Source organism: Chinchilla lanigera, unplaced genomic scaffold (genome assembly GCF_000276665.1).
Source record: "Chinchilla lanigera isolate Chin_1 unplaced genomic scaffold, ChiLan1.0 scaffold00035, whole genome shotgun sequence".
NCBI classification, from domain to species: Eukaryota; Metazoa; Chordata; class Mammalia; order Rodentia; family Chinchillidae; genus Chinchilla; species Chinchilla lanigera.
Window position 1 is genome coordinate 11,702,133 of NW_004955436.1, and position 26,204 is coordinate 11,728,336.

At 38.4% G+C, this 26,204-nt stretch overlaps 1 protein-coding gene across 1 annotated transcript in view; it reads right to left on the reverse strand.

The window, feature by feature from the left end:
• Window positions 1-26,204, reverse strand: part of Epb41l2 (erythrocyte membrane protein band 4.1-like 2) — a gene marked incomplete in the record, with an annotated part of 155,239 nt that overhangs the window by 51,549 nt on the left and 77,486 nt on the right. Inside the window, 4 exon segments of the mRNA XM_013516681.1 lie at window positions 2,798-3,016; window positions 6,836-6,911; window positions 10,807-10,849; window positions 21,251-21,355. Coding sequence (XP_013372135.1) covers window positions 2,798-3,016; window positions 6,836-6,911; window positions 10,807-10,849; window positions 21,251-21,355 — 443 coding nt within the window.

Here is a 26,204-nt window from a genome sequence, read left to right on the forward strand (position 1 = left end):
GCTGCCAAGGTGAGTCTCACAATAAGTACCTAGGGAAGGGTATTAATAAACATCTGTGAAGAGACAAAGAGGAATGAGGAGAATAACCGATCTTCCCACAACCAAGAATATCACAACTAGTCACCAAGAAAACATTACGGAGGGGAAGAAGATTAGAGCTGACAGCACTCACATGTCACTCTAGAGGTCACTTGCCAGGACCTGCAGGTGTTCAGAAACAGAGGTAAAGGGAAAACCCATCAGAAAGAAAATTAAGAAACAAAACAAAACCACCCCAGTCAATGCTCAGCCTTAGGGGTATCTCGAGGGAAAAGCAAGGGCTTTTCTCAGATGCTACCTGGCTTACAGCTTAGCTTTAGTGAACATGCTATTTGGGGAAGGTATCCAATCTCTGGAGGAAAGAAGGTGAGGAAAAAGGAAGAAGCCCAGAGCCCAGACAGAAAACTCTGGCCTTGCTACATCCACAGCAGCGAACCAGGCTAACAGAGGGAGATCCAAACTCAGACGCCCTGGAGGCAGCACAGAGCTTCGCTCAGGGGGAGGTGACCAAGCCCAGACAGGAGATGCCAAACGGAGCCCAGGCACCGCTAGCCATAGCCAGGAAGCTGCAATCTGTGCCCACTAAACACTCACCCCCAGTGCACACCTGTCCCAACGCGCTTGGCACAGGGACAAGGGGCTGCGGAGTCCCAGGATAGAGACCCTTCAGATTACAGCTTTCCACGACAAAGAATGCTTAAAAAAAAGTGCACGGCCACTAAAATAGCATTGCAGAAAATACTTAAAAGGAGTCAGAGATAGAAAGGGGATCTAAGAATGAAGAGAGGTTGAGGAAAAAAAGCAGAAAGAAATGAAAGAGTTAAAATATTTATCAACTCACCATGGTAAATGTATTCATTATGCATCACAAATATGTACTAATACAATTTTTTTAAGAAACACAGCGAATGCTACTGCTGAGTGCCCTTCAGTGGAAAGGGAGGCTTATAAAAACACATCACAGTGCGTCCTCACCCATCCTATCCTCCAGACCCTGTGATTCCCAGCTCTTCCCCAAAGTCTAAATGACCATGAAGGATAAATGTTTCAAATCAATTGAGGATACGAGGGCAGCCACAAGGGCACAACTAGAGACTGTCACAAAGGAGGACCTCCAGAACTGCTTCAGAAAGTGGCAAGAAAAATAGGATGTGTGCTCAAAGCAAGAGGAGTATTTTGAGATGGATTAATGACAATGTATCTTTTACTGGTATAAATTTCTTTTAATTAAAAAAGAAAAGAAACATTACAGAGACCTTCAAATGAAACAGTCTTGTGCAGCCTTCAGCCAACAGACTGGAACAGTGCTGCTTCCATCACATTTACAGTACCTTGGCATGATGCAGGTCCACACCATACATGGACAGCCGCTTTGCATTTTCTAAGAACTGAGAATCCGCTTGTGCTGGAGACAGGCCTCTGAAAAACCGAAAGAAACACTATTGTCTTACTGGTGGATGCAGAGCACATGTGCTCAAGTGTGGGAAGTGTGAGTTTGGAGAGTCTGAGGTAGAGAAAGTAACCCAGCTAAGTGCAGAAAAGTGAGATAATCTCAACCACTAGAATTCTCCCTGAAGAGTCTCTAAGCTTAACCTGCTCACTGCAAAGAGGCATACCTTTCACCCTCACCATTTTTATTTTAAAGGGTTTCTTTGGATCATTTCCACTGGAGAAAAGCCCTAGAAATAACAGGTACACCATAACTAGGAATAAAACAGTGATTTCCTCTTTCTTAGGTAGACATTCATATCCTTACTTGTATTTTGCTAGGACTGATCATCATAAAGGCCAGAATTACTTGTATTTGATTGTACACCTATGATACACAGAACATGCTATATCCTGTTCATACTGAAGTTATTTCCATTCTAATACATGTCCCTAACTAAACATATTTTAGTCTCCTAAAGGACAGGATTATATCTCGTTAGTCTTCATTATCTGAGGCATTTCAGCACCTGGTATTTCAAACTATAATTATAGAATACTCACTGAGTAGAATTTGTATAAAGTAAACAAGAAAATACTTAAGAGTCAAATACTGCATTTATTATTTTTTAAAAGTTAATAAATTTGGCCCCTTTTTGAAAACCTGAATCTCTGACAGTTATTTCCAAATCATTTTAGTCAGTATTTTATAAAACTTTTAATTTTGCAGACAACAAATTGTAATTTTGTAGCTAGCATTATAAAAACTCATGGAAAATATCCACTTTCACAGAGAAAAAAAAAAAAAATGTACACAAAGTGTCTATGGCATTAAAGTAATTTACATTATCCACACCTAAACAAGGGCAGCATCTGTGCTTAGTGGACTCACCTGTGTCTTTCAGTTACTATTCCTATGACCACCACCACCCACACTTCTAGTTCAAATCCCAGTGCTTTATTATCTCCCTGGCTCTCTTACCAAGCACAGTGGTAATAAAAGGCAGAAGAAAGGTAAATGTCAAAACAAGTATATGGGTCTACTTGTTTCCTGTATATGTGTGTGATAAGGGATGGAACTGGGGGAAGGGAGATGAAAATATCATGTGGAAGACTACATTTTTTCCAAAAAATGGATACATTTACTTTCCTTTTATAGTCATAAAAACACTGAAAGACTATCACAAGAGCTGCAGACTGCCATGATCAGTACTAGGTGACACACTAGAAGAAAAACTGGATAATATCAGAAACAGTGCTCAAATTAAAGCATTACAAACTGTTTAAATCTGCCATGATGAGTCTCTCTCCAGCAAGCAAATCAACAGACCTATGGGTTTTATGCAGCTCGGCCACCTTCTCTTCCAGTTCCTTAGTCTGAGTAGGGGCAAACTGGAAGTCACTGAGGTCCATACTGCCATGCTCTTCCTGGTCGTAGTCTCCAAGTTCAGCCTGCAGTGTGTAGGACCCCAGAAGAGCATGAGTCACAAAGGAACAAGGCAGGCGACCAGAGGCAATGTCCTGCCGGAGCTGAAGGCACAAGAAGTATCTGTGAGGAGCAGAGAGAGAAAGGGTCAGGAGACAACAGTAGTTAACATCATGTCACTATCATTCAGATCCCTTACATTCCACTATTCCTTTGGAAACAAACACACATTACAGACACTCTTTATACCATCAGCAAGAATAGTCTTCTCTAATAACTGCTTGTGGCTTTTTTATAGAAACTACAACCAGAAGGCTAATAAAAAATGGAAATTCCAGTTCATCTCTGATTAATATTAAAGTCAAGTTTTCTGAATGATTAAACATTTCAACCACTTCAACTGTCTTTTCAGAGTTAAAAATGAAAGAAAAATTGTTATACCTATTAAAAGTTTTAAATACTAATGAAATACAAAAGTCACTGCAGTTTTAATCATTTGCAATTTCTTCCTCTCCTGGAACATGTTTACCAACAAGTTTAATTAAATGTACTCTGAAGCTCTTGCCTGTCCACTTACTTGTCTGAAGAAGCAGTAGGCTCCATTCTCTAGAAACAGCCCTAAAGTTAGGAATAACTGACTCTATGTGAACTTGAGCAAGTTAATTTACTGGCATGATGCTACTTTGCTGCCTTTAAAAAGGGTCGAGCTCTACCTTCCTTTGAAGGTGAGAGTAAAAAATAAAATAAATAAAGTACCTCGGAATCTATAGCTAGTAGCTAGGATAACAATAGCCATTTCTCAGCAACCCAAGCAGATCACTATGCAGGGACAAAAGAATATTGTTCCCCACTAAATTAATATGCAGAAACATGATTTATAGTCTATGGAGAGTTCTTGTTTCTCTTCAGCCCCACTATCAATTCTTTTTGGTTACAGCTTAGATTTCTACCCCTGAATTTCACTACTTAGGAGGTCTATACTAACTTTCCTGAAAAAATGGTAGAACCCTCATTCTTGAAGATCTTTTTAGAGCCTGTCATTTCTACTGGTCACCTTCCTCCTGTGGACATTTTTACCTTTTCTGGGTTTTAAGGCCCAATCCTATTGCTGCTCTCTACCAACATGTTCCAGGCCTCATCATTAATGAACCAGACAGTGCATCCCACCCCATGGCTCCACCTTAGTCCAGTGACACCTGCGTTACCACCCAGAAAGTTCAGGGGCTCTGGTTATCATCACACAGTCAACAGCTAGTAAAGTACTGGCAAGTGCTCAATCATTTTCTAAGAGTTTAATAAAGTTTTCTCTAGTGTTATAGTCTGGGTTATTTTTACGCATTGCAGGAGCTGTATTTTTATGGGCGATTCTATTTCCTGGACCCCTAGTACAAGAACACAACTGTACTTACTTTAGAAAACTTAATTTTAAACTATGATTCCAATTATCTTCAAATTATCTTACTAATAATTGCGTTAGTTCTCCACACTCTGTGGCACTGAGAACCTAAGCAAATTGCTGCTCCTTTTCGCATCACTGTCTCTAATTTTCACAATAGTCCCTGGTCCCTTTCTCTGTTTTCTTTTTCTTTTTTTATGTTTTGTTTAATTCTAGTACTGGGAATCAAACTCATAACCTCATACTTGCCAGGCAGTCCTGTGCCACTGAGCTATATCCTGGCCCTTCCTCTGTTTTCAAAGCCTAACTTACAAAACTTAGGTAAGCATCTGAGTTTCTTAGCCTCATTTTCGTCACACACCATAAGAAAGCATTCTTCAAACATTATTCTGAGCAGTGCTCTGGATCTCCTCAAAAGCCTACCCCACCTTCTAAATGTTCGTTCAACTTCTGATGAAGATTTTAATACTGACATTTGGGCTGCCTGGCCCCAAATACAACATGTACCTCTGAGGCCTTAGTATAGCAGCCTCTTATTCCTTTCATGACAGCAAGGAATTTTTCCCCCTTTGTACTAGAGAGTGAATCCAGGGCCTTCACACTCAGCCACATCCACACTCACTTCCTCCTCTCCTTTTTTTTCTTTTTTCTTTTTTTCTGAGACAGGATCTCACTGTGTTATCCAGGCTGGACTGGAACTTATGATCCTCCTGGCTCAGCCTCCCAGATTGCTAGAATTATAAGTATGGACCAGATCACAAAGGGAGATTATTCAAATCCTATTTATATGAAAAACCAAAGCTCTTACCAATGCAATAGCATTGCAATCACAGAAGGTTTGTCACCCCTGTCACAGTCTGGATCTTGATAGCCCCCCCAAAGGCTCAATGCACTCATGGGTGGGGAATTTCAAGAGTGGCTGGATTAGGGTACATGAATGTGGATTAAGGTTGTGACAGTGAGATTGAGGGTGTAGAAAATGGAAGCCCCCCTCCACCCGCCCAGGGTGTGGGTGGCACCAACCAACAAGCTTGTAGCCTGGATGGTACATGTAAGGGAAAATAAAGCAAGGCAGGCTTGCCATTATAGCTGCTTGCTGCTTCACTGCCTCCTGCCTGCTGCCATGAGCTGTTTCTCCTTCTCCACGCCCCTCTGCCGTGCCACCCTGCCTTAAGGCCAGCTGACTATGAGCTGAAACTTCTACAAACTGTGAAATAAACCTTTCCTCCTTTAACTCATAGGTGTCAGGTATTTTGTCCCAGCAACAAGAAAAGTGAGTAAGACAGTTCCCCTGAGAAATTACTGCAAAGAGAAGTACACATGCAGAGGGCACATGAGGCCACAAGGCCCCACTGTGTGCTGCGCCTCCATGTGAAAAGCACCCCTGGGGTGAAGCTCTGTGTCCTGTGCAGCTGGCCTGTCAGTGTTTACACGCTCTCAGCAGCTTGCTGTGCAGTTTCAAAAGCTACTTATTACTTATTAGCTGAAGTTAATTCAACCACAGCTTAATTAGTATGTTAGTAGTAATTAATTAGTACTGTAGTACATTTCTATTCAGTAACAAGCAATAAAGGAAGAAAGAAAAAAACACAAAATGAGAAACAGTTTGCTATTTTTCTAATCCAGAAAAGAAATCTCCATTACTCTTATCTCACAGGAATATTACACTTTCTTCGGCATTTGCACAACTTGATACCTAACAACAAAACTGGCCCAGAAGAAAAGCAATAAAGGAACGAGAGACAAGCTGAGTTGGGACGCTCCCTATTTTCTGAAAGTAAGAACCACTCTTTGCACTTGTTCTAAACAAAGCTAAAATATCCTCTCCCTTACCTAGTCTAACAGGGCTAAGATGTCCAGGCACTGCGATCCCATGTCCCTGGTTACGGGTCTCAGTTACTCTCAGGATCAGTAAATGCACTCTTGCTCCTAAATTGAAACCTTTGTTTGCAACTTATGCATACATTCTTACAGCCACATAATCTCAGAGAAGATGAAAATGAAACAGCTACTGATTCTACCGAAGATAGTCTACCCTTTTAGCTTTGTCTTTTTGTTAGTTTGTTTCATTTTTGTTTTGTTTTGTTTTGTTTTAGGAGGAATGGGGGAAAGGACAGGGGAGGCAGGACAGTTCAACTGATTTTTATAATTTTTTACATTTACTTGTATTATCTTTATAACATGAGACCAGTACACTAGCACACATGGTTTACACAGTAAAACCACCTTACTACTAAAATCTGAAATAGGAAATATGAGTCCATTTTTAAAGTAGAACGTAGAGAACAAAGCTGCTAGCAATATCATCTTTAAAAATATTTTTATTATTAAAGTATAAAGAGAAAAACTAAACAGTGAATAAAATTTTTGAAACTGGCAACATTTCAAACTATTTGGGAAAATATCCATATCCAAAGAAACTTATAAAACTTAACTTATAAATGATTTGATTTTTCAATCCTGAAGTTACCGCCATGTTCCAAGGGCATAGAAATTAATGAAAGCTGTAAGTAAAGATTCAGCCTTAAAATGCAAATATAAAGTACCTGGTGATGTCTTCAGTCAATTGAGAAGGGTCAGGAGGATAAAACTTCACGTTAAACGTGAACATCCAGGGAAGATCTGTAATTATTAAATGCCATGTTTACTTATCCAAACAACATAAATAATACTATACTACTTTTGTGATACCTTACTTATCCCATCATAAATCAGTTGGCAGAATTTTTTTATTAAAAGGAAGCTGATACCATATAAAGCAAAAATGAAATGAAAAAATAATATAGAAATCAATTACATAAACCATTAAAAGATAACAATTTCACTTTTTTATTAATAATTATTGGTACATCAACAAATGGTTTGTATGCTGATCCATTATGCAGAAGAATTAATATAATCTCTGGTAACAGTTACAAGATAAGATTTTATTTTAAGTCCATGACCTCCAATGCTCAATGCTCTCTACACTATTTTTCTAAAAAACTCAGGATTTCTACGCTGTTGGGAGTAACGATCAAGTGACCCCAGCAGCTACGCAGGAAATGACTAGTAGGCTACCCATTCAAAGATCCCAAGGAAGAAAATGGGCAGTAAAACTCCAGAATACTGGGCTGGGGATTTAGCTCAGCGGCACAGCACCTGCCTGGTAAGCGTGAGGTTGTGAGTTTGATTCCCGATACCAGAAAAAAAAAAAAAAAACTTCAGAATACTTTAAAATAATAAAATTATTTCCCAATTTTATGAAGTATAAGTACAGTATATTATATATATTACATATACCTTGCTCTGTTGGGCATAAGGAATGACTATATAGAAAAACCACATCATAAAAGTTAAAATTTATTAAGTTTTCTACCTTGTATTCTTGTTGGCTTAAAAGAGAGGAAAACAAACACAAGGAGAGAGTTGAAGTGACTGTCCTAAAAGAACCTAAATAACCCCACTAGTCTGAATTTCAAGTTCTGTTCAAAGTTCACTGTATCTTTAAATAAAAATAAAAAGCTGTCTCTCTGTAAACTACTCCATTCCGCACATATCTGAAGGCTGCACGGGAACTTTAATTTATGGACTTGAAAGTTTCTTGAATTCTGTTCTCCTGTTCAGCCTGTCCTTTTGTCCTTTTTGTCATCATTAGCACAGGACTTCTCTCAAAAGTCAACAGATCTCCACTGAATGGCTACTGTGTATACACATGTCCTGCTGGATTTCTGGCTCCATGCATCACTATTCTACTAATAAAGTTACTCATGCTGCACTCAAGAAATAGATTTCAGTTGTGCTTTACACATTCAAAGCATAGTAACGGGATACTGGGTCTCCCTGAATATAGAGAGACGCTACTTCTTGGCCTACAGCACTGTGCTGCCTGTGCCAACATCCATGCACTGCGCATGCACACATACTTCTTTAAGGTGACTGCTAATCCATAATCAAGCGAAGTCATCACAAGATTACCGTTTCTGAATGGTTCCTTGCTTGTTTTTCAGGTATTAACACTAGGACATGCTTGCCTGGATATGATTATAGGTGTGTGTTCCTGCCAGAACACTTATAATTTAGGATATATTTCCAAAACCTAATAATGGCAAACATTTATTCTTTTCAGTACTAGGACATAACAAGGGCCTCATGAATGCTAGCCAAGCACTCGGTTACTGAGCTACATCCCCAGCCCCAAGCTTTTTTTTAAGTGACAAAATATATCAGTGATTTTCAAGTTAATCGCTAATTACAATATTAGCGATTTTCAAGTTAAACTTTTAATTCAATTATATACTATCATCATTCTATCTAGTAATATAAAAAGTCTGTCTAGGTGTAAACTGCTTACATATTCATCATATATAAACTTTTAGACATATAGTCTTATTTGTGTACATCTGAGAAAATGCTTCTAAGGCAAATTTTAAATAGAACCATTAGGTTTGTGCACTGTCATAGGTAACTCAAACAATTAATATTTATGCTTGATACTGCCTATTAACTGTAAAGTAACCATAAAATCACAGCAGAGACTGAACTCCTTCAGCTATCTAACACAAGCAGAAAGAAGTCAATCCAACAGCTATGATTTCAGTTCCTAAACCTCCTCTCACGATGGACACAGCACAGCACACCAGTTAAAGAACTGGTTCCAGCAGTTTAAAAAAGTCAGATGCTATTTGTCACTGCTGCTACTCTTGCCAAGCACAAGGGCAAAAGTCCTGAAATAACTCTAAAAACTAATAATACTTCACAAATAATCAAAACATAAAAACGTGATTCATAATCAGCAAGTCTTGCCTTCCAAAAGTTTTTAAAACACTGCTCTTGAAAAGCTTTTTCCAAAAGCTTTGAAACTCTTTAAAAATTCTTCTCCCAAAAGGTTATTTCCAACAGGAAGTATCTACGACTCTGAAATGAGTGGCACACACACACATAATCTTAAAATAAGGGGCAAAACAAAGCCATAGAAAACAATTCAAGGTAATATCAATCCTATCTCAGAAGTCGACCAGCAATGTTCCCTGCTCAGGTCACCTGGCATGTCTGGTTCAGAGAATGAGTAAGAGCAAGAACCAAGCATCTGTACCTCCCTGAATCCATACACTTTACAGAGCACCCACAGCTGCAGAAGGGAGAAAAGGAAAAATTCCAAAGCTCTCTGATTCAGCTCCTTCCACAACATCAGCACAGTGCCCCTGTGCCTACCTATCCCCCCACTCCAGCATGAAGCAAACACAAATGGATGAAACACCGAGATAAAAAATGCAAAGAAGAAAAAGAGGAAAAGGAAGGCAAACAGCCAATGAATACTGGAAAGCCAGGAATAAATAAAAGACAAGGTGCCAGATTGTCTGAGACCATTCCAGCAGCACCAAATGTCCCAAACATAGGAAACCCTCAGGTCTGGGCAAGCCAGGAGGATTGGCTGCTCTAATCAAAGACATTCTGAAAAGAAAAAAGGTGGAAAAAGATGCATATGTTCAGAATAAAAAAGTAGAGAAGAAAAGAAATAAGAAAACTAAGATTAATCATGAAAAAGTAAAGAAAAAGAAAAAAAAAAAAAAAAAAAACTAGAGACCCTGAAGTGAAAGACAGAGGGATGTGGGAAGGACAGGAATGAAAGCAGAGATTTGTTCCAGGTCTTGACGTTAGAAACAATTAATAGGGAGACGCAATCAACAATACAGAGCATCTGCAGGTTAGTTCTCAGGGCAACGGCCTCTCCCGGAATAGCTCTGCAGCCTTGCTCTTAGGCTCTAAGGAATTTGTTCTCCAGTATGAACTCTCCAGCTGCTGTGGTTTCCTGCCTCTCCTGCTTCTGGCATCACAGACTTTGAAGTAAATTAGGTTTACAAATTCCCTGTCAGAGACGTGTGGTGCTACCATCTCTTAGCACAGCTATCGCAGACAAGGCAACGCACAGAGGCACAGCGCATGGAAGAAGCCGCCACGCGGGAGTGGGACACCTGAGGCCACTCTTGGTGCTATAGAACAAAGGAGAAGTGGGAGGAAAGAAGCAAGCAAGCCTAACTACAACCAAGGCTCAATGCCCACGCCAAGAAGGCCATGAGCAGAGATGCTCTGCTCACCCTTCACTTGGGGGTGCTCCAGCCAGTAAAGCTGGAACAGTGCACACGGATGCCAATTAAACTTCACACTTCCACAACGAAGTGGACACAGCAAGTGTCACGTCTGCCTACTGCAAGCCTTCTCACACAGAGTGAAATTTACAGTAAAATATCTCATCCTTTCCAAGGGGTAAGGGTGAGATGTTATTTCAAAATGAGAGGCCCTTGAGGGAACAGGTATGGGAGCCGTGAGCCTCCTGAAAGGTTGGGGTCCTTAACCTTATACAAAATTAACAACCACAACCTAGCATTGAGGTATGGGATGGTATAACTGCAAAACAGAATGGATCATTCTATTATCGTCTTATTAGTTATTCTAGTCTGTAACCTATAAATTGTATTCAAGTTGGAAACAGATGTAAAGATTAACAACTTCAAAGTATAATTATTTAAATACTCACTTCGCAGCTGTCTCTTTATTTCTTTTGCAGGATCTAGCCAGTTCTGCAAGTGGGAAAAAAGTGTTAATTACCATTCAGAAATATCCCTAAAAAATATACCAAAACAAATCCCATTATATATTTCTAACATACATAATTTTAAAAGGTACAAGAAAATTTCAGAAATCAAAATAGAACAGTTTACATTTCACAACTTATACATAAATACACTTTCATGAAGCTAAACTCAAAGCTATTTTCACCTGTTAGCATTCCACCGGAGTAGCTACTGATTTGTTTTTTGGTGTGCAGTGGACTGAAAAATCAAATTTTTAAATGCTTTTAAGGTGAATTCAGTGGGATCACAGTTTCTTGGATTTGAAATCAAACACTAATTCAATACAAGGCATGATCTATCTACATAAAATCTTTCTTCTAAAAATGCCAGCAAATAGCCCCTGTAGATAGTGAACTGAGAGTTCTTCAGATGGTTTCTACTCATAAAGGATAAAATGTGCACTAAAAACTGTCAGCTGAAATTTTATATGCTCCAATCAAGCACAGTCATCTCAACTTCTAAAGCCAGCTCCTCTTCCTCCCCGGGCCTCTCTCCCCTGCAACTGTAGTATGCTACGGAGAGGGACTGCCCGGCCGCAGACAGTACTCCCTTCCTCACCTCTGTGCAACATCCTTCTACCTTCTGAACTTCATTCCATATACAATCGTAAGGAGCTGTTTCATTTGCACCTCATTTCTGCTCTGGGAGAAGCTTCAGGAAAACATGATAGGCAACCACTATAGCACTTTACAACAACAACAAAAAGACCAGATCTGAAGCACCAAGGTCAAACCATCTAAGGATGTTAAATCTTTCAAAGCTGTAAGCAAAACGCCCACAAGAAAAATTTTACACATATAAGTCTTTATATTTACACACTGTCCTATACATGTTCTTCTATTCAAATCATTAAAGTTCATTCACCCTGCTGTTAAAGGACAAGTAATTTTTTAAATACTATAAACTGATTGAAATAATTGACTTTACAATAAGTAAGTCTGATTCATTTTAATAACTATCCCAAATAACGTATTATATCTGTGTTGAAACAGGATTTTGTACAAATACATAAAAGCAAGCTAAATGTTGTTACTCAGGAAATAAAAATAGCCTGCTGGTATGCTGCCCTACTAAAAAGCAGGAAAAGCAGGAGGCTCTGAAAGCAGAGTGGTCTGGACCCCACCCATTTTACCACACTTCATGGGTTGCTCTCCAGGCAGCAAGGGTGCAAGGTGTGCAGTGCTCTAGTCTAATACTGGTTACATTCAAACCTCTCAAAAAAGAGCCACCAGAGCATCATGCACTGTCACAGTCCTAGTGTCCCAGCTGCAGGGACTACTGATGTGAATGGTCAGTGGGACTTTGCAATGGTCCATCTAGTACCTTGTTAGGGAGCCGCTCTAATTCTCCCCTCAGAAAGGAGCCTGGCACTCAGCTTCCCCGCCCCGCAGCTGCTGTCCCCGACACAGCTGGCTCACAAGTGGCCAGCTATGAAGAGTGCACAAAACGAGAAAAACATGCATTCAGCTTCTGGCCCGGACTGGACTGGAGCTGAGGGACAGGCAAAGGACGGTCAAATGCGTGGCACTAGCAGCCCACAAAGTAATGACCACACCAAGAAAAACAGAATCAGAGGCAACTGGTGCTAAATGGAAAAGAAAAGAAATCCCTCAGACCGTTAACACAGAGAAAGAGGAGAGCAGAAATGCTGGCCTAGGACAGATCCTTCCAAATGCCTGATTTCATTAGTAGGAACTGACACACAGGCCTCCTACACAAAAGCAATAAAAAGTTTCTTTCTCTGTCCCAACAGAAGATGGTGGAAGCAACGTCACCCTCTCCAAGCCCAAGGGCTGACCTGTGCAGCCACCTGGACCCTCTATTCTCACTACAGCACCAATCCCCTGTGAAAATGCTGACGGTTTCTGGAGAGTGTGGTGGGAGTCAGTGGGGCTCTACAGATCTAAGAGCACAGGTCACATGTCAGCCAGCCAAATTTGCTGTCCTTCCCAGGCCACTTTCTACCACCCTGAACTGTTACACCAAAGGCTGCTGTGGCTTCTTACTTCCCACCCTACGCCAAGACTGAGTAGGCAGCAGCACTAGCAGAAGTGACTCCTTCCGTTGTCTCCCTGGCTTTCCCTTTCCTAGTCACGTTCACTTCACGCTGCAATCCTCACTCCTGCCAAGCAGTAAGACCTTCACTCCCCCACACGACAGCTTCACAAGGGCAGTGGTGACCGCAGTATTCGCATCCTCCACTACTGGGCAGTGTTAGGCAACCAGTAAGTACCAAACAAATACCTGCTGACTGCTACCTGCCCTTTGATGCCTCCCCTTTCTCCATGCTGTGGTAATCTTAAAAGGAACAAGTTACATTATTTCATTAGAACTTTAGAATAATTACTTCTCAGTACTCAGATTGTAGTTAGTATATAACTTTGTTGCCCACAATCATAAGTTCAAAAATAAAAAGTAAAAATGATTTACTATAACTTTATAAAGAAATACAAATGTATTATCTTCTTTCCACATTGCCAATTACAAGTAAACAGCAGTAATAAAATCTTTTAACAAGTAAAATGAACAATAAAAATTAATTTGTCAGGTTCAACACTTGAAGGCAGCTGGGTGAATCAAGATATAGAGATACAAAGGGCTGAGGGCATGGGTCGGGCCTAGCACAGATCTTGGGAGGCAGGGAGGACGACAGAGAGGGAGTGGCAGATGGCAAACACACTAAAAGATGAAAAATTACATCAAAGAATGACATGATGGGGGCCAGGCATGAACACACACACACACACACACACACACACACACACACCCCTCCCTCCCCTGCCAATACACTCTGGCACATATGATTCATAATAACCATATTTTAGACTTAAAGATTTGGCTACTACAGTCACAAATACAGACTCTGGACTCAGAAACACACGGAGTCAAATTTGGGCTTTCCACCGGCTTTGTGACTTGGACACATTCTTTGCTTTCTTTAAGCCTCAATTTCAACTGCAAAACGAGGATCACAGTACCTACCTGAGAAGATAGCTTTTGCCCAGTAATTTACTTAAATGCTTCCTGAGGAGTAAATATGCATGTAAAGTACTTCATCAAGTTTCTTTATTAGACCAGGGTGCTCTTTCTTTTTTGCAGTAATAAAACTAAGTTAGTTTGCCGTCTTTTGGTCTATACCACATTATTTTTTTCCAAAGGCGATATTTTATATATATTAAAGAATTTGATATTTATATAAATATTTCTATCTATAAAAAGTTAATAGTAGTGCATGCCTGTAATTCCAGCACTCAAGAAGCTGAAGTAGGAGGGTCACTGCGACTTTGAGGGCAGTCTGCACTACACAGCAAAACCCTTTCTCGAAAAAAACAAAAAAAAAAAATTTAAAAAGCTAATAAATCAGACTTTGGTTTCACAAAATAGTCACTGGATTTATGGGCCAGATGAAATAGAAGTGCAACTCTTTCCCTCAGAGAAAACAGTCTGATAACGGCACCCTTCTCCAAAGCCGCCCCATTCTGGTGAAGACTGCTCTTGGAAACAGAGAAGACAGTAACACGGTCCCTTCTCATGAGAATGCTTACCAGCATGCCTAGTCTACGCACCTTTAGGTACATTTTAAAGCAGTACCTAACTAAACTCTCCAACCTTTGCCTGATAAGGAGCCATGTGTGTGGACAGACATTCACCCACAGCCCCTGGACAGTCAGAAGGTTGAGAATTTCTTAGTGACAGCTGCAGGTGACTCACAATGAGCAAAACAGGGATTTTCTTAATGTTTCCCAAACATTAAGGTATAAGCAACAATGCAAACATCGGAAGAGCTGCAACTCATGTCAGAGTTCAATAAAATTACCTTGACTTATTAAAAAATAAAGTATTTCTCACCTACATAAAAGCTGGAATGTTCAATTAGGTTTCCTTCTCCTCACCTTCCCCTACCTACCCTAACTCATAGCCAAAGCGTAAGTTCAGTATCTCAATATTCAGCTTCTGAACAAACGTCATGTAAAATAAAGCGATCAGTAGAAACTACAAGGAACCCCTTAAGAGGTTTCCCATCAAAGGAGATTGAAATGTGGTCCTAGAATATGAGAACTATTAAATCACTCTAGAAAACAAAGTCATCTTGAAGGAAAAAATTGCTACATCTTTATTTTAACTAACTTCTAAATGAAATTTGGATTATCAGTAATTCTGCATGTAGTAAGGAAGAAAAGCCTATTTAATATCAGCTGTACTTCTTTGTCAGCAGCAGAAATAAAAAAATACTACCATCTCACACTGTATTAGCTGCAGATCTTGAAACACCATTTATGCTAACAAATATTCTAAAAGCAGAATAAGCATCAAACTAGGTATTGATGATTAATATGTTAATTAAAACATATCCCTATTACTTTATAACAAATTTTATTAATATTTTAAGAATGTTACTTATTTACTAGCTTTCTTTGCAGTCCTGTAGCTTAACTGTATGAGGATTATTCATTTAAAACACTATTCTGAGAAATGACCTACAAATTCACTAGACTGCTTAATCTACAATACAAAAAAGGATTTTTTAAAAATCTGCTTTATGGGGGCTGGGGATTTAGCTCAGCGGCAAAAGCGCCTGCCTGGCAAGCGCAAGGTCGTGAGTTCAGTTCCCGGTACCGGAGAAAAACCAAAAAAAAAAATAAAAATAAAAATAAAAACATAAAAAGAAAAATCTGCTTTAGAAGATTACAAAAATGCTTTACCAAATCAGCATACCAAATAGCTGTACACACATATGTTTTTACTCTACACTCCTACCAGCTAATTAGGAAACTCTTCAATCCAACTCTTCACCTTCTCCAAATTTGAGGATGAAGCAGTCTTTTTTTTTTGAGGATGAAGCAGTCTTGCTTAGCCAAATCCCAATACATTTCCTTACAACATTTAGAGTGCAGGTTCTCAAAAAAAAGTGTTAATCATCATCCTCAACTATCCTCTAACAACAGATACATCTAGAAAAAATACCATCTTGGTTACAAATCACAATATTTATATTTGCAGGGTGCGAGAACTGGGAAGAACCTCAGGGAACATACGGCCCAATCTCCACGGAGAACGCAAATGCCTGATGCTGTCCTAAGCAGCCAAGAACACGTACTCGCTTCTGAATCCCGGCACAAACAGTGCGGGGCTATTCGGAGACCCTTACCTCCTTGGTATGCGTGACATTCAAACTCTTGTAATTCTGCAACCTCACAAGAACATTCTTCATTCCCCAGACAAGGGTTTCTCACACTTTATGTGTCCATACGAAGAGCTAGCCCAAGTCAGTGCTGACTCAGCAGGTCTGGGTGGTGCCAACTATGCTTTAAGCAGCACAACCTAGATTTCTTTCCATGTAGAAATCCCATCTTTTCTTGAAAGGCAAATGTAAAGACATATCTTTAAATCCTCTAACTGGCTTGTCAGGTACACTCTCAGCACTGAGTGAGTCAAAACACCAAGTGCTGACAGCTTCCTGCAAAAAATTCTAGTAGAGTACAAGTTCCACGTTCCCCAACCTGTTTCTTTAACTATTCCCCATCTCACTGAGTCCCTGTACCAAAGAATGCAAGGCCACCACCTTTTACTGAGCCTGCCAACCACTTATGCCTTTCAGACAGAGGCAACCACAATCAGCACCAGCAGCAGCCTGAGGGTGCAGCTGCCCTTCACAAGGTTCTGACCATGCCAGACCCAATGACAACTCAAAATGCCTTTAAGAAACCCATTTTCTAGTTCTCAGAGACTCCTCTTGACTAAAATTAGTCCCCTCTGAATCCTCTTCCCAATTAGGCCTTAACTTTGACACTTCTCAATCTATCTACGTTTCACCCAATTTTAGCAATAATCTGCTGTTAGCTTGGATTAGCTAGGATCTCCATTCTTGATATCTGGTCACCCTTAGTATCTGAGTATGTTCTCTTCACCTACTGCTGTCCAGCAGGCATTGTCAGGTGACCCTGGCCTGCCTTCAACAAGAAGTCTAGTAGGTCGTTTGGCCAAAATTGCCCAAATACGCCCCCGTGTTTCCTTTTTGTAACCTTCTATCCACTGACCCCCATTCCACTTCTTGACTATAAATTCAAACTTTTCTTATATTCAAGTTGGGCCCAGTCTCTCTTGCCTACTGAATAACCTCACTGCAATCATCCTTATACCTATTTTCAATAATCCCAAATAAACTCTGCCTTGCTGTTTTAATGAGTATTAGAATAACTGTTTTCTTTAATAATTAGTTTCCCTAAAATGCACCTATCTCTCCTAACTTCACTTTCAGGCTAAACCCCAAGATCCCAGAGTTAGAAATCTTTCCAAATACTTAACCATCCCTTGTTTTTGGTGACCCCCAATTTAGCCAGGTAAGAAAAGTTAACAAATTCAACCCAATTCATACTGTGTTACCAAATGTGAAACATATAAAGCAGTTCTGTCTTAAATCTCCATTTCTCCAAAAGAATTTATGGTATTGAAACAGATCCCCTGTAATATACACAATTAGCTAAATTAGGTCTCATTGAACTCTATCATAATGCTGGTGTTGGGAGAAAAGTTACAGGCTTTCATATCACAGCGAAACATTCACTATACATCTGGGGGAATGTAAGTTTATAAAGTTTAACTGGAATGAATGTAGAATTTTATTTAAAAATAGTTTAAATGTGCCAACAGTTTAGTACTTAAGTTCTTAGTTCTATTTCTGGAAGGAAATGGTCTGGCTATCAGACAACTGCTTTAATTAATTTTCATAGTTAGCTATGGGTATCAGCCACATTTCTAACAAGTGCCTCTTTCAATATGGCTTGCAGCAAAATGACATTATGATGCCTGGGCCAAAAGCCAAACTCCATTAACATCAAAAATTCAAGACAATATTCTTCCCTTTAAACAGAGTCCAGAACAACGATGGCTCCATTTAGACAAGAATTTAAGAACAACATGTGCTTGGGATTCTGTATTGAAAAGAGTAACATACTGCTTGATTCCATATATTTTTAACAACATTTTCCATAATAAAGCTTATATAAGCATTTTAAGCAGGCATTAAAGGGTTCTAACACTGACAATGACAAGTTTTCAGATTCACAATGAGCTGAAAGGCTTGCGATTCACTGTTCCAACCATAAGATACTATTCTAAAACCAAAGGACAGCTTAGGTATTTTTAATGTAAAATTTTCCCACAAAGCATATGTAGCTTTGTTTCCCTTTTACAACAGGTTGAAGCAAGTACTTGAAATGTCTGTAAATATAGATAATACTTGACATGGAAAAAGAAATTTGCTAGTGGAATGGTTTAGTGGTAAAGTATGTGCTTAGGATGCACAAGGCCCTGGGTTCAATCTTCGGCACCAAAAAAAATGAAAAAAATATGAGAAAAGATTACAGCCTTGTATCCTGTTGTTGAAACTGTATGGGTTCCAAACAAAGCAGGACTAACTAAGCTAAGCTAGTTTAACAATAATAATTTTCTGTGGAAAAAAATAGGATATCATATAAACCTACATTGGAAGAGCAGAAGTTCTTTTGCCTACATATCTTGAAGACTGGATCTTGTCTACATAAGCAGGGAGGAATAAAAATATATAATGCAAAAATTATGACAGCAAATTAATTATGTATGAATAATACATTACTAACTATATTTGTACCTTTTTTCCTCAATAGTTCAAGGTTTCAGAAAAGACACCCCACTCTTTACTGCCCCAAAGCTGAGTTAAAATAAAACCCAGGTAAAAAGTGTCTAGCATTTTCTGTCAATGAGAATACTATAGGAACCCCACCGACAGCCATCCTCATCTCTGTCTTAATGTCCTTTACCTCTCCTGACTTCAGCCATCCCTTCCACAGCCTCCCTTGGCACATCATCACATAACTCTCTACTTCCTTAGACTTCAGCATCCCATTTTCATGTGCAGGCATAAAGTAATGTGGAGAAAAGGTAACAAGCACACACGTTTGTACCAGCTGTGTTGATGACAGACAGAGGGAATCATCAACTCCCAGAGTTCAGGGCAAGAAGTTAAAGAAAACCTCACAGGGTAGGATACTTAGGGTGGCTCTTAAGAAAAGATAGTGTTCAGATGGAAAAAAAGTGAGAAAGACAATCCAAATGTAAAGAACACTATGTGCAAGCAGATGCAGTATATATCAGCAAAACTCATTCCAGGCAGCAAAGAGACCTTCCTGATATACAATGGAGGTAAACAGGAAAGGAATCTAGAACCACTCCTCAGAGGGTAAAGGGAGGATAGCCAGTCTACTTTCAGATAACTGAGTATTGGGCCCAGCAGGCAACTAGGTATGTGTGAGATTCAGGTGTAAAATATAAACTAGACACATACATTTTGAAGTTATCAAAATTTAGTAAATTCTACTACCTAAATACCACTTTTTCTTGTGTAAAACTAGTCTAATATTAAGAAATACCCGATTTCTTAATACAATATATCTTGTTTCTACCAACAGAGTATATTGCAGTTTTCTACATATTTTATAATATACTGGTTGGTCTCCCTATTTTACAAAGATTAAATGCTTCTATGAATCTATCAATATAAAACCTCAAAAACTAAAGTACATGACAGTCAAATTCCCATCATTCTCCTTTGCAGTTTTGAGAGCCAGGAGATGAGAATGATAAAACATTAACAAGACCATCTTATAATTTATAGCCTTAGAAAAGTGCCATTTTATTTAGTTAAATGTCTTAATTCTGAAAAAGGTATTCCAAACAGAGTTCTCCTAAGAATATTCACATACTATTCAGCAGGCATGCATATAATTTGTCAGTAGTCTAAATATAGAATTAAAATTATAAATTAAGTACTAAGGAATTATAAGTAAGAAAACTTAAAGTATACATAATTATCATGCTTGGTATGCTGTAGTTTATCACTGAGATAATAAGAAAATTCACACTTATGCCGCTAATGACTGTTCTGTTCTATGGACTGTGATTTCAATGCTAGATATTTGGACAGTAATTCCTTTCACTATGACCAAGTGCTCTGTCATCTTCAGACACAGTGGTCACAATGAGACTGTCCACGGCATCATCCAATAGACTAAAAGGTCTGCCTCATAGGGTGCAACTCTGGACCAAATTTTTATTTGTCACTCCTATGTTCAGCATCCTCTCAACCACAACCATGCTAATTCCTAAGAGTCAGAAAGTGAAGTAGAAATGAAGGGGAAAAGCACTTTCCTAACAGTGAGGAAGACCTCAAGGTTAACTTAGGTTCTGCCAGAACTGGTTAATATTTACTTCTTTCTAGATTTAATTTACATATGAAATTAAGAAGTCCTGAAGTTCCCTGACTCAGCATTAAGCATCAGATTACTCTTGCTTAGCATCTCACAAACTCCTGGAGCGGAAACAACCTCAACACACTCCTGATGCCTGGCAAATCTTGAATTAGCTGGCATCCACCTCCTCTGTTGTCCCTACAACCCAACAACAGGGCACTTTACACAACCAGCTCACCTCTATCCACTCTCTCCTGAGTCTCCTAACAAGTACACGTGGATACCCTTATGACACCCCTTACAACGTGTCTCCTTGGCAGCTTTTGAGGCATGCTTAGTGCACAATGTAGAAAGTGTGAGTGGATTTGACCAGCATGCATACTCTGCACCAAAAGCCAGGAATAGGTCGTGAGTAACACAATCTTTTTTTATTTTTTATTTTTTTGCAGCACTGAGGTTTGAACCTTGGGACTCATATATGGTAGACCAAGTGTTCTCCCACTGAGCTACATCCCCAGCTCTTTTTATTTTGAAACAGGGTCTCACTAAATTTCCCAGGCTAGGCTCAGATTCATTAATTTTCCTGCCTCTTCTTCCTAGGAGATGGAATTATGGGTATGCACCACCATACCCACTAGGTAATACATTTTTTCAAAGTCTATGTTTCCCTTCCTCTTTGCCAGAATATCAATTTTCCCACCATTGTAAATCTTCTACTTCAAGGTATGTATTTTTAAAATATCTCACACACACAAATTCTTGAACTGATTCTACTAGGAATTCAACAGCTAAATTTTAAACAAAATTTTAAAATCAGCCCTTTTAATCTGATATAATTAAATGCAAGATATTTTGTCCACTCATAATTTAAATGGAAAGTACACAAAATACACATATACATACACATGCACACGCACACACCTATGTGCATCAAAAAGTTAAGTGATTCTTTCGCACAAGATCATTTTAAAATATTTACCAAGTTTCTATAGTAAGTAAAAATTTGTCATAATGAACACCTAATATATTTTAAGGCTAAACATTATACTGACATAAACTGGTTAAGAAAAAAATAACAACTATTTTCTAAAAAGACATGAATAAAGCTAACATCACTTACTTTTTGCTCAGGGCTTTCCTGAAACAAAAGTCCAAAGTAGTCCTTTTCCAAGAGATTGAGGTGTTCACATACATTGTCAAATAATACTTGTCCCTTAGCACGTTTCTGGGGGAGGAAAAAAATTCTCTTTATTTTTCAAGCACTAAAAATTCCATGGGTACTAGACATTTAAGCACATAAGATACATGATTCATCATAAATAAATATATTTGTTTACTAATGTTTTAGCAATATAAATTGAAATAACATAAAGTGAAATTTTTTCACTTTAGTCTTCCCATTCCCCATACACAAAGCATAAATTCTAAAAAGCATGACCAAAATAACCTCTGCCTTTATTGCTATTACTATGTGAATGTAGAATTACCAAAACAAAAAAATGTTGGGAGTTCTTTTATTCATTTTAAAAACAAAAAAATGCTTCCCTCAGTACCTAAAAATGACTTACAAAACATCTACAAGGTATTGCTCCCCCAGGAACATTTTTTTAACCTTGTTATTCAATGTAACCTACACATTTTATCCCATCAACACTAAGATTTGATTTTTGATTTCATGATTATTTGTAGAATACAAGTTGTTTTTATTTTCAATATAATCTATGCTTCTATTTACAATTTTCTAGAGTGCAGTGTGGTACTCACCATTTAGGATAAATGTTTTAAATATAAGCTAATAGAACTGGGACAATAAAGCAACTGTCTCTAAGGATTTAACATATTTTGCCTTAAGTAGATTTTTCCTTAATTTAAGAAGCTGCTGTCAACAGAAATATAAAAGCCCTTGACAGCCATAAAAGAAAGGCTTATTATCTTATTGGTGGCAAAACATAAAGTGGTGACTCATTTCCAGTTAAGATGCATACCCCTGGGGCATCCTAACTTTGAGGTCAGCTCAGATACATGCGACCTCATTGGTACAAGCTATCACCGGACTATTATGGTAGTGAAAACAAATGCTACTGGATTTTTTCATTCCCAAAATGACTGCACCTCACTATCAAAATGTATACTTTTCAGATACACAGTGTGTAAAACTTAATGCTCTCTACACATACATGACTTGAGAATCTAGTCCTTTTAAGCCTTTTATAATGTTTATAGAATCACATCAAATAGTAAAAAAAGAAAAGCCTGTACGGATTATATCATAACATAATAAGCAATGTACTATACACATCATCACAGATTTGCAATCAGGATTTAATGTTCAGTTACAGTACCAAGTATGTTTACAATAGTTGTATGCTTATGTCTACATACTTACAGTATATAAATAGAGTGTACCAGGTAAGAATACTGGACTCTGCAGGCCTATCTCAAAGTTCTAAATACATCTACTACTCACAAGCTATGTGATCCATGGAAAGATACCTAACTTCTGAGATATATATATATAGATATATAGATATTTATGTATATCAGTCATGTATAAAATAGGTACAGGGCCAGGGATATAGCTCAGCGGCACAGTGCCTTGCTTGGCAAGCTCAAGGTCCTAAATCTGATTCCTGGTACCAAAAAAAAAAAAATCTGATGGAATGAAGTAGACATAAATAGAACTTATCAGGAGGAGAGTGGCAAGTACTAAATGATTTATAAGATATAAAAATTAGTTATGATGTTATTCAAAATTAAGATATTTAAGATAACTGAATGTCTATAAATACACACCTCAGTTTAAAGAGAAAATGCATTCCATCACTGGCTTAACGTAGGTATTTCGTTAATAAATCATACCTTCTCAACAGTTTCCATTTTAAAAATCGAACCATGCTCTCCCTTTCTTCTTTTTCTTCTCTTTTCCTCCTCTCCCCTGCCTCCCCTCATCTCAGGTCCCAAAACACAGGAACCAACCAACTGTGGACTGAACTCAGAAGTTGTCATAAGCCAGAATAAAACGCTCCTTCTTCAAAGATGATTTCTCCAGGTAATTTTTCACAACAATAGAAAGGTGACTAACACACTTCCATGTGTCATTTCTACTCTCCATAAACTCAAAGTCTGGCAAGAAAAACAAAAATGCAGGCAGGAAGCACACCTTGATGTGTGTGTACAAAATGCAGTAGAAATACCAACACTGGAATCAGTAACTATCAGAAAAATCACAGCTTCACCAAAAACATGGCATCTGAGCTGAATCCTAAAGCAGAAAATGATCTTTCGAAGGGGAGACATTTAAGAGAACTTACTTTTCATTTGGGATGCTTGCAGAGTCTAGCAGAGTTGATTTCTACTCAAAAGATACCGGAGGATCCAGTAAGACACAAAAAGGAAACCATCTGTACCAAACAAGCCATCTCCCCACCTACAGGTGACTGTGAGGCTTGACAAACGGAAAGGCTAACTCTAATGCATACACATGACCCAGCATCTAACAGACATCACTTCTAACATTCAATGGGGGAAACAACGATAAGTTAGACACACATGATCTCAGGACACTTATACTCAACCAGAAGAGACAGAAAACAAACAGAACACAAAACAAACAAAAAATCTTTATGTATCTACTACTCTCATTGGCTAGGTTCCTGGTCCAACTGGTCTGAAGCAAACTTAACAGAAGCCTATGAGCCTGATACAAGAGCTCTGCTCAATGACAATGTCCTCCTCTGAGGCTAAAGGTTACCACATACAATCACATCTTTCCTCAGGAGTTTAAATACAAGCTAGACACACACACACACACACACACACACACACGTCATACAGCAGAATGGTGCAAATGGAGAGACAGCAAGAAGGCGGTCAGTAAATCCAGGGTTACCAAGGGGCCAGCCTTTATTTGCCCAAGTGCATTCCAAATTGGTTTCACTGGCCCCATGAAATACTCCACATGTATACACCCCTCCCAAGGAGTGGAGTGGAACAAGAAAAATTCTGTTTACTGACATAAATACTGTCAAGATTCCTATTTGCCTAGTAAATACCCTGAGAGGTTGTGCTGTAAAAAAAAAAAAAAAAATGGTTTACATCATTCAATCTGATTTTTCCAAAAGCATTTGCCTAAAGAGTTCACTGCATTTTTAATACAACATTTAGTAACATATTCCTCAAAAAATTACTATTGTGCAGATCATACAAGAAACAAAGTAGAGAAGAACTGCTCCTTTCTGGCCCTCCAGCTGCCTTAGAGACTAGTATTAACATTATCTACTTGTTTAAAAGTACTAAAATGGAATTCAGTCTAAACTGTTCCAAGACTGGTTGTGCCCAGCTGTCTAGCAAAAGTAAATAATTTCCACAGACAAAGTACCAATAAACAGAATCAAAACTCATAAAATAGACAAGTAAACCACCCACCATTATAAAAACAAGACAGAGAAGCAGGTCTTCAAAGATCCTTAGGAATTAAAAATTATCAAGTATGGAGCATAAAATAAGTATGTTTTTTATCTGTTTAAAGATGTAAGTAAGTACTTTAAAATATTAAGGAAAAAGTGACTATCAAGAGCTTAGTTTTAAAAGAACCAAATAAAACATCAACAAATAAAAAGCTATAAGAACTAAATTATTATCCAAAAAAAAAAAAAAAAAAAAAAATCAGTCAACTACACTACAAGATAGAACTCAAAATACTATCCAGAATGCAGCAAAGACAGAAGAAAAACGTGAAGAAACGTCACAGACATGGAGGGTATAATGAGAAGGTCTGCAGATGTTTCATCAGACTCCTTGATGGGGTTGTGTAGAGAACACCGGAGAGGCAATATTAAAAGACATATGGGTACTACTTCATGCCTTCAAATTCAGGAATTCAATGGCTCCCTAGCAAGGTAAAAAAATTCATTCATCTGTCTGTATTTTTCCACTAATTGTTTATACTCATTAACACTCAAAAGGCTGGGCATGGTGGCATACACCTATAACTCCAACACTTGGGAGACAGGCAGGAAGACTGCAGGGGTTTGAGGCCAGCCTGGGCAATACAGTGAATTCAAGGCCAGCCTGCACTACAAAGCAAGTCCTTGTTTGAAAAAAAAGCCTCAAAAGGCTTTGACAGCCATCAGGACAACAGGAGGAAAAAAAAAACATGAGCTAGGGAAGAAAAGAGTGAAGATAGAAAGTTGTATCAGGAAAACCAGAGAAGTTCTCCTAAGAAACCTAAAATGGATGTTTATGGAAGTTCATACCAAAAAGCAACCAAAATAACTATTTCTTATCAAGTAAAGAAAATCAGAGTCTTAAGAGAAACGTTAAGTGCGACATATTAATGTCCTAAATTATTACAAACTTGCTTGGGTGTGCTCTGGCAGCTACACCACGCAGGGGCTCAACGCTTTTTTGCCTTCCTGCTGTTTACATGTTCCACCAATAATAATTATCATTTGAGAGAGAAGAAATCAAGATACAAGTCACAAAGGCAGTGCATAAAAATGTGGGATGCACACAAAGTGAAGGGTTCTTCCTGCCCTTCCCGATTCTGGTATGCACTTCCTTTCTTGAGAATCACTGATTCTCAACACAGTAGCACTGCAAGAAGAATCAACTATTGGATATGACCACCAGCCCTACCTCTCAATGAGCATAGGCAAATTACTTTTTTATACTTTAGTTTCTTCTCTTTAAAATAAAAATACTTATCCTATGATGGTAATGAGTGATGAGAAAATTCAACGAAGTATGTTCAAAGTGCTAAATGTTTGACACATTTCATGGATTCATTAAAGGGTGCTAAAATCATGGGACTTTTTGGAGCTCCTTTAAAAATGATGTTAAATGTGGTAAAAAGTTTCAGTTATTTAATCTAACCTCCTTATTTCACAAATTAGAAAACTAAAGAGTTTAACTGATCTAATTTTTCACTTTGATTTTCTGAATTTCTTTTACAGAATTAAACTCTTTTTTTTTTATTTTAAAGAGTAAAAGAAGGATAACATAGTAATAGGGGGATTTACCGAATCACAGACAAAGTGGTAGGACATTATCAATGGTTGTTATTTTACCTATTG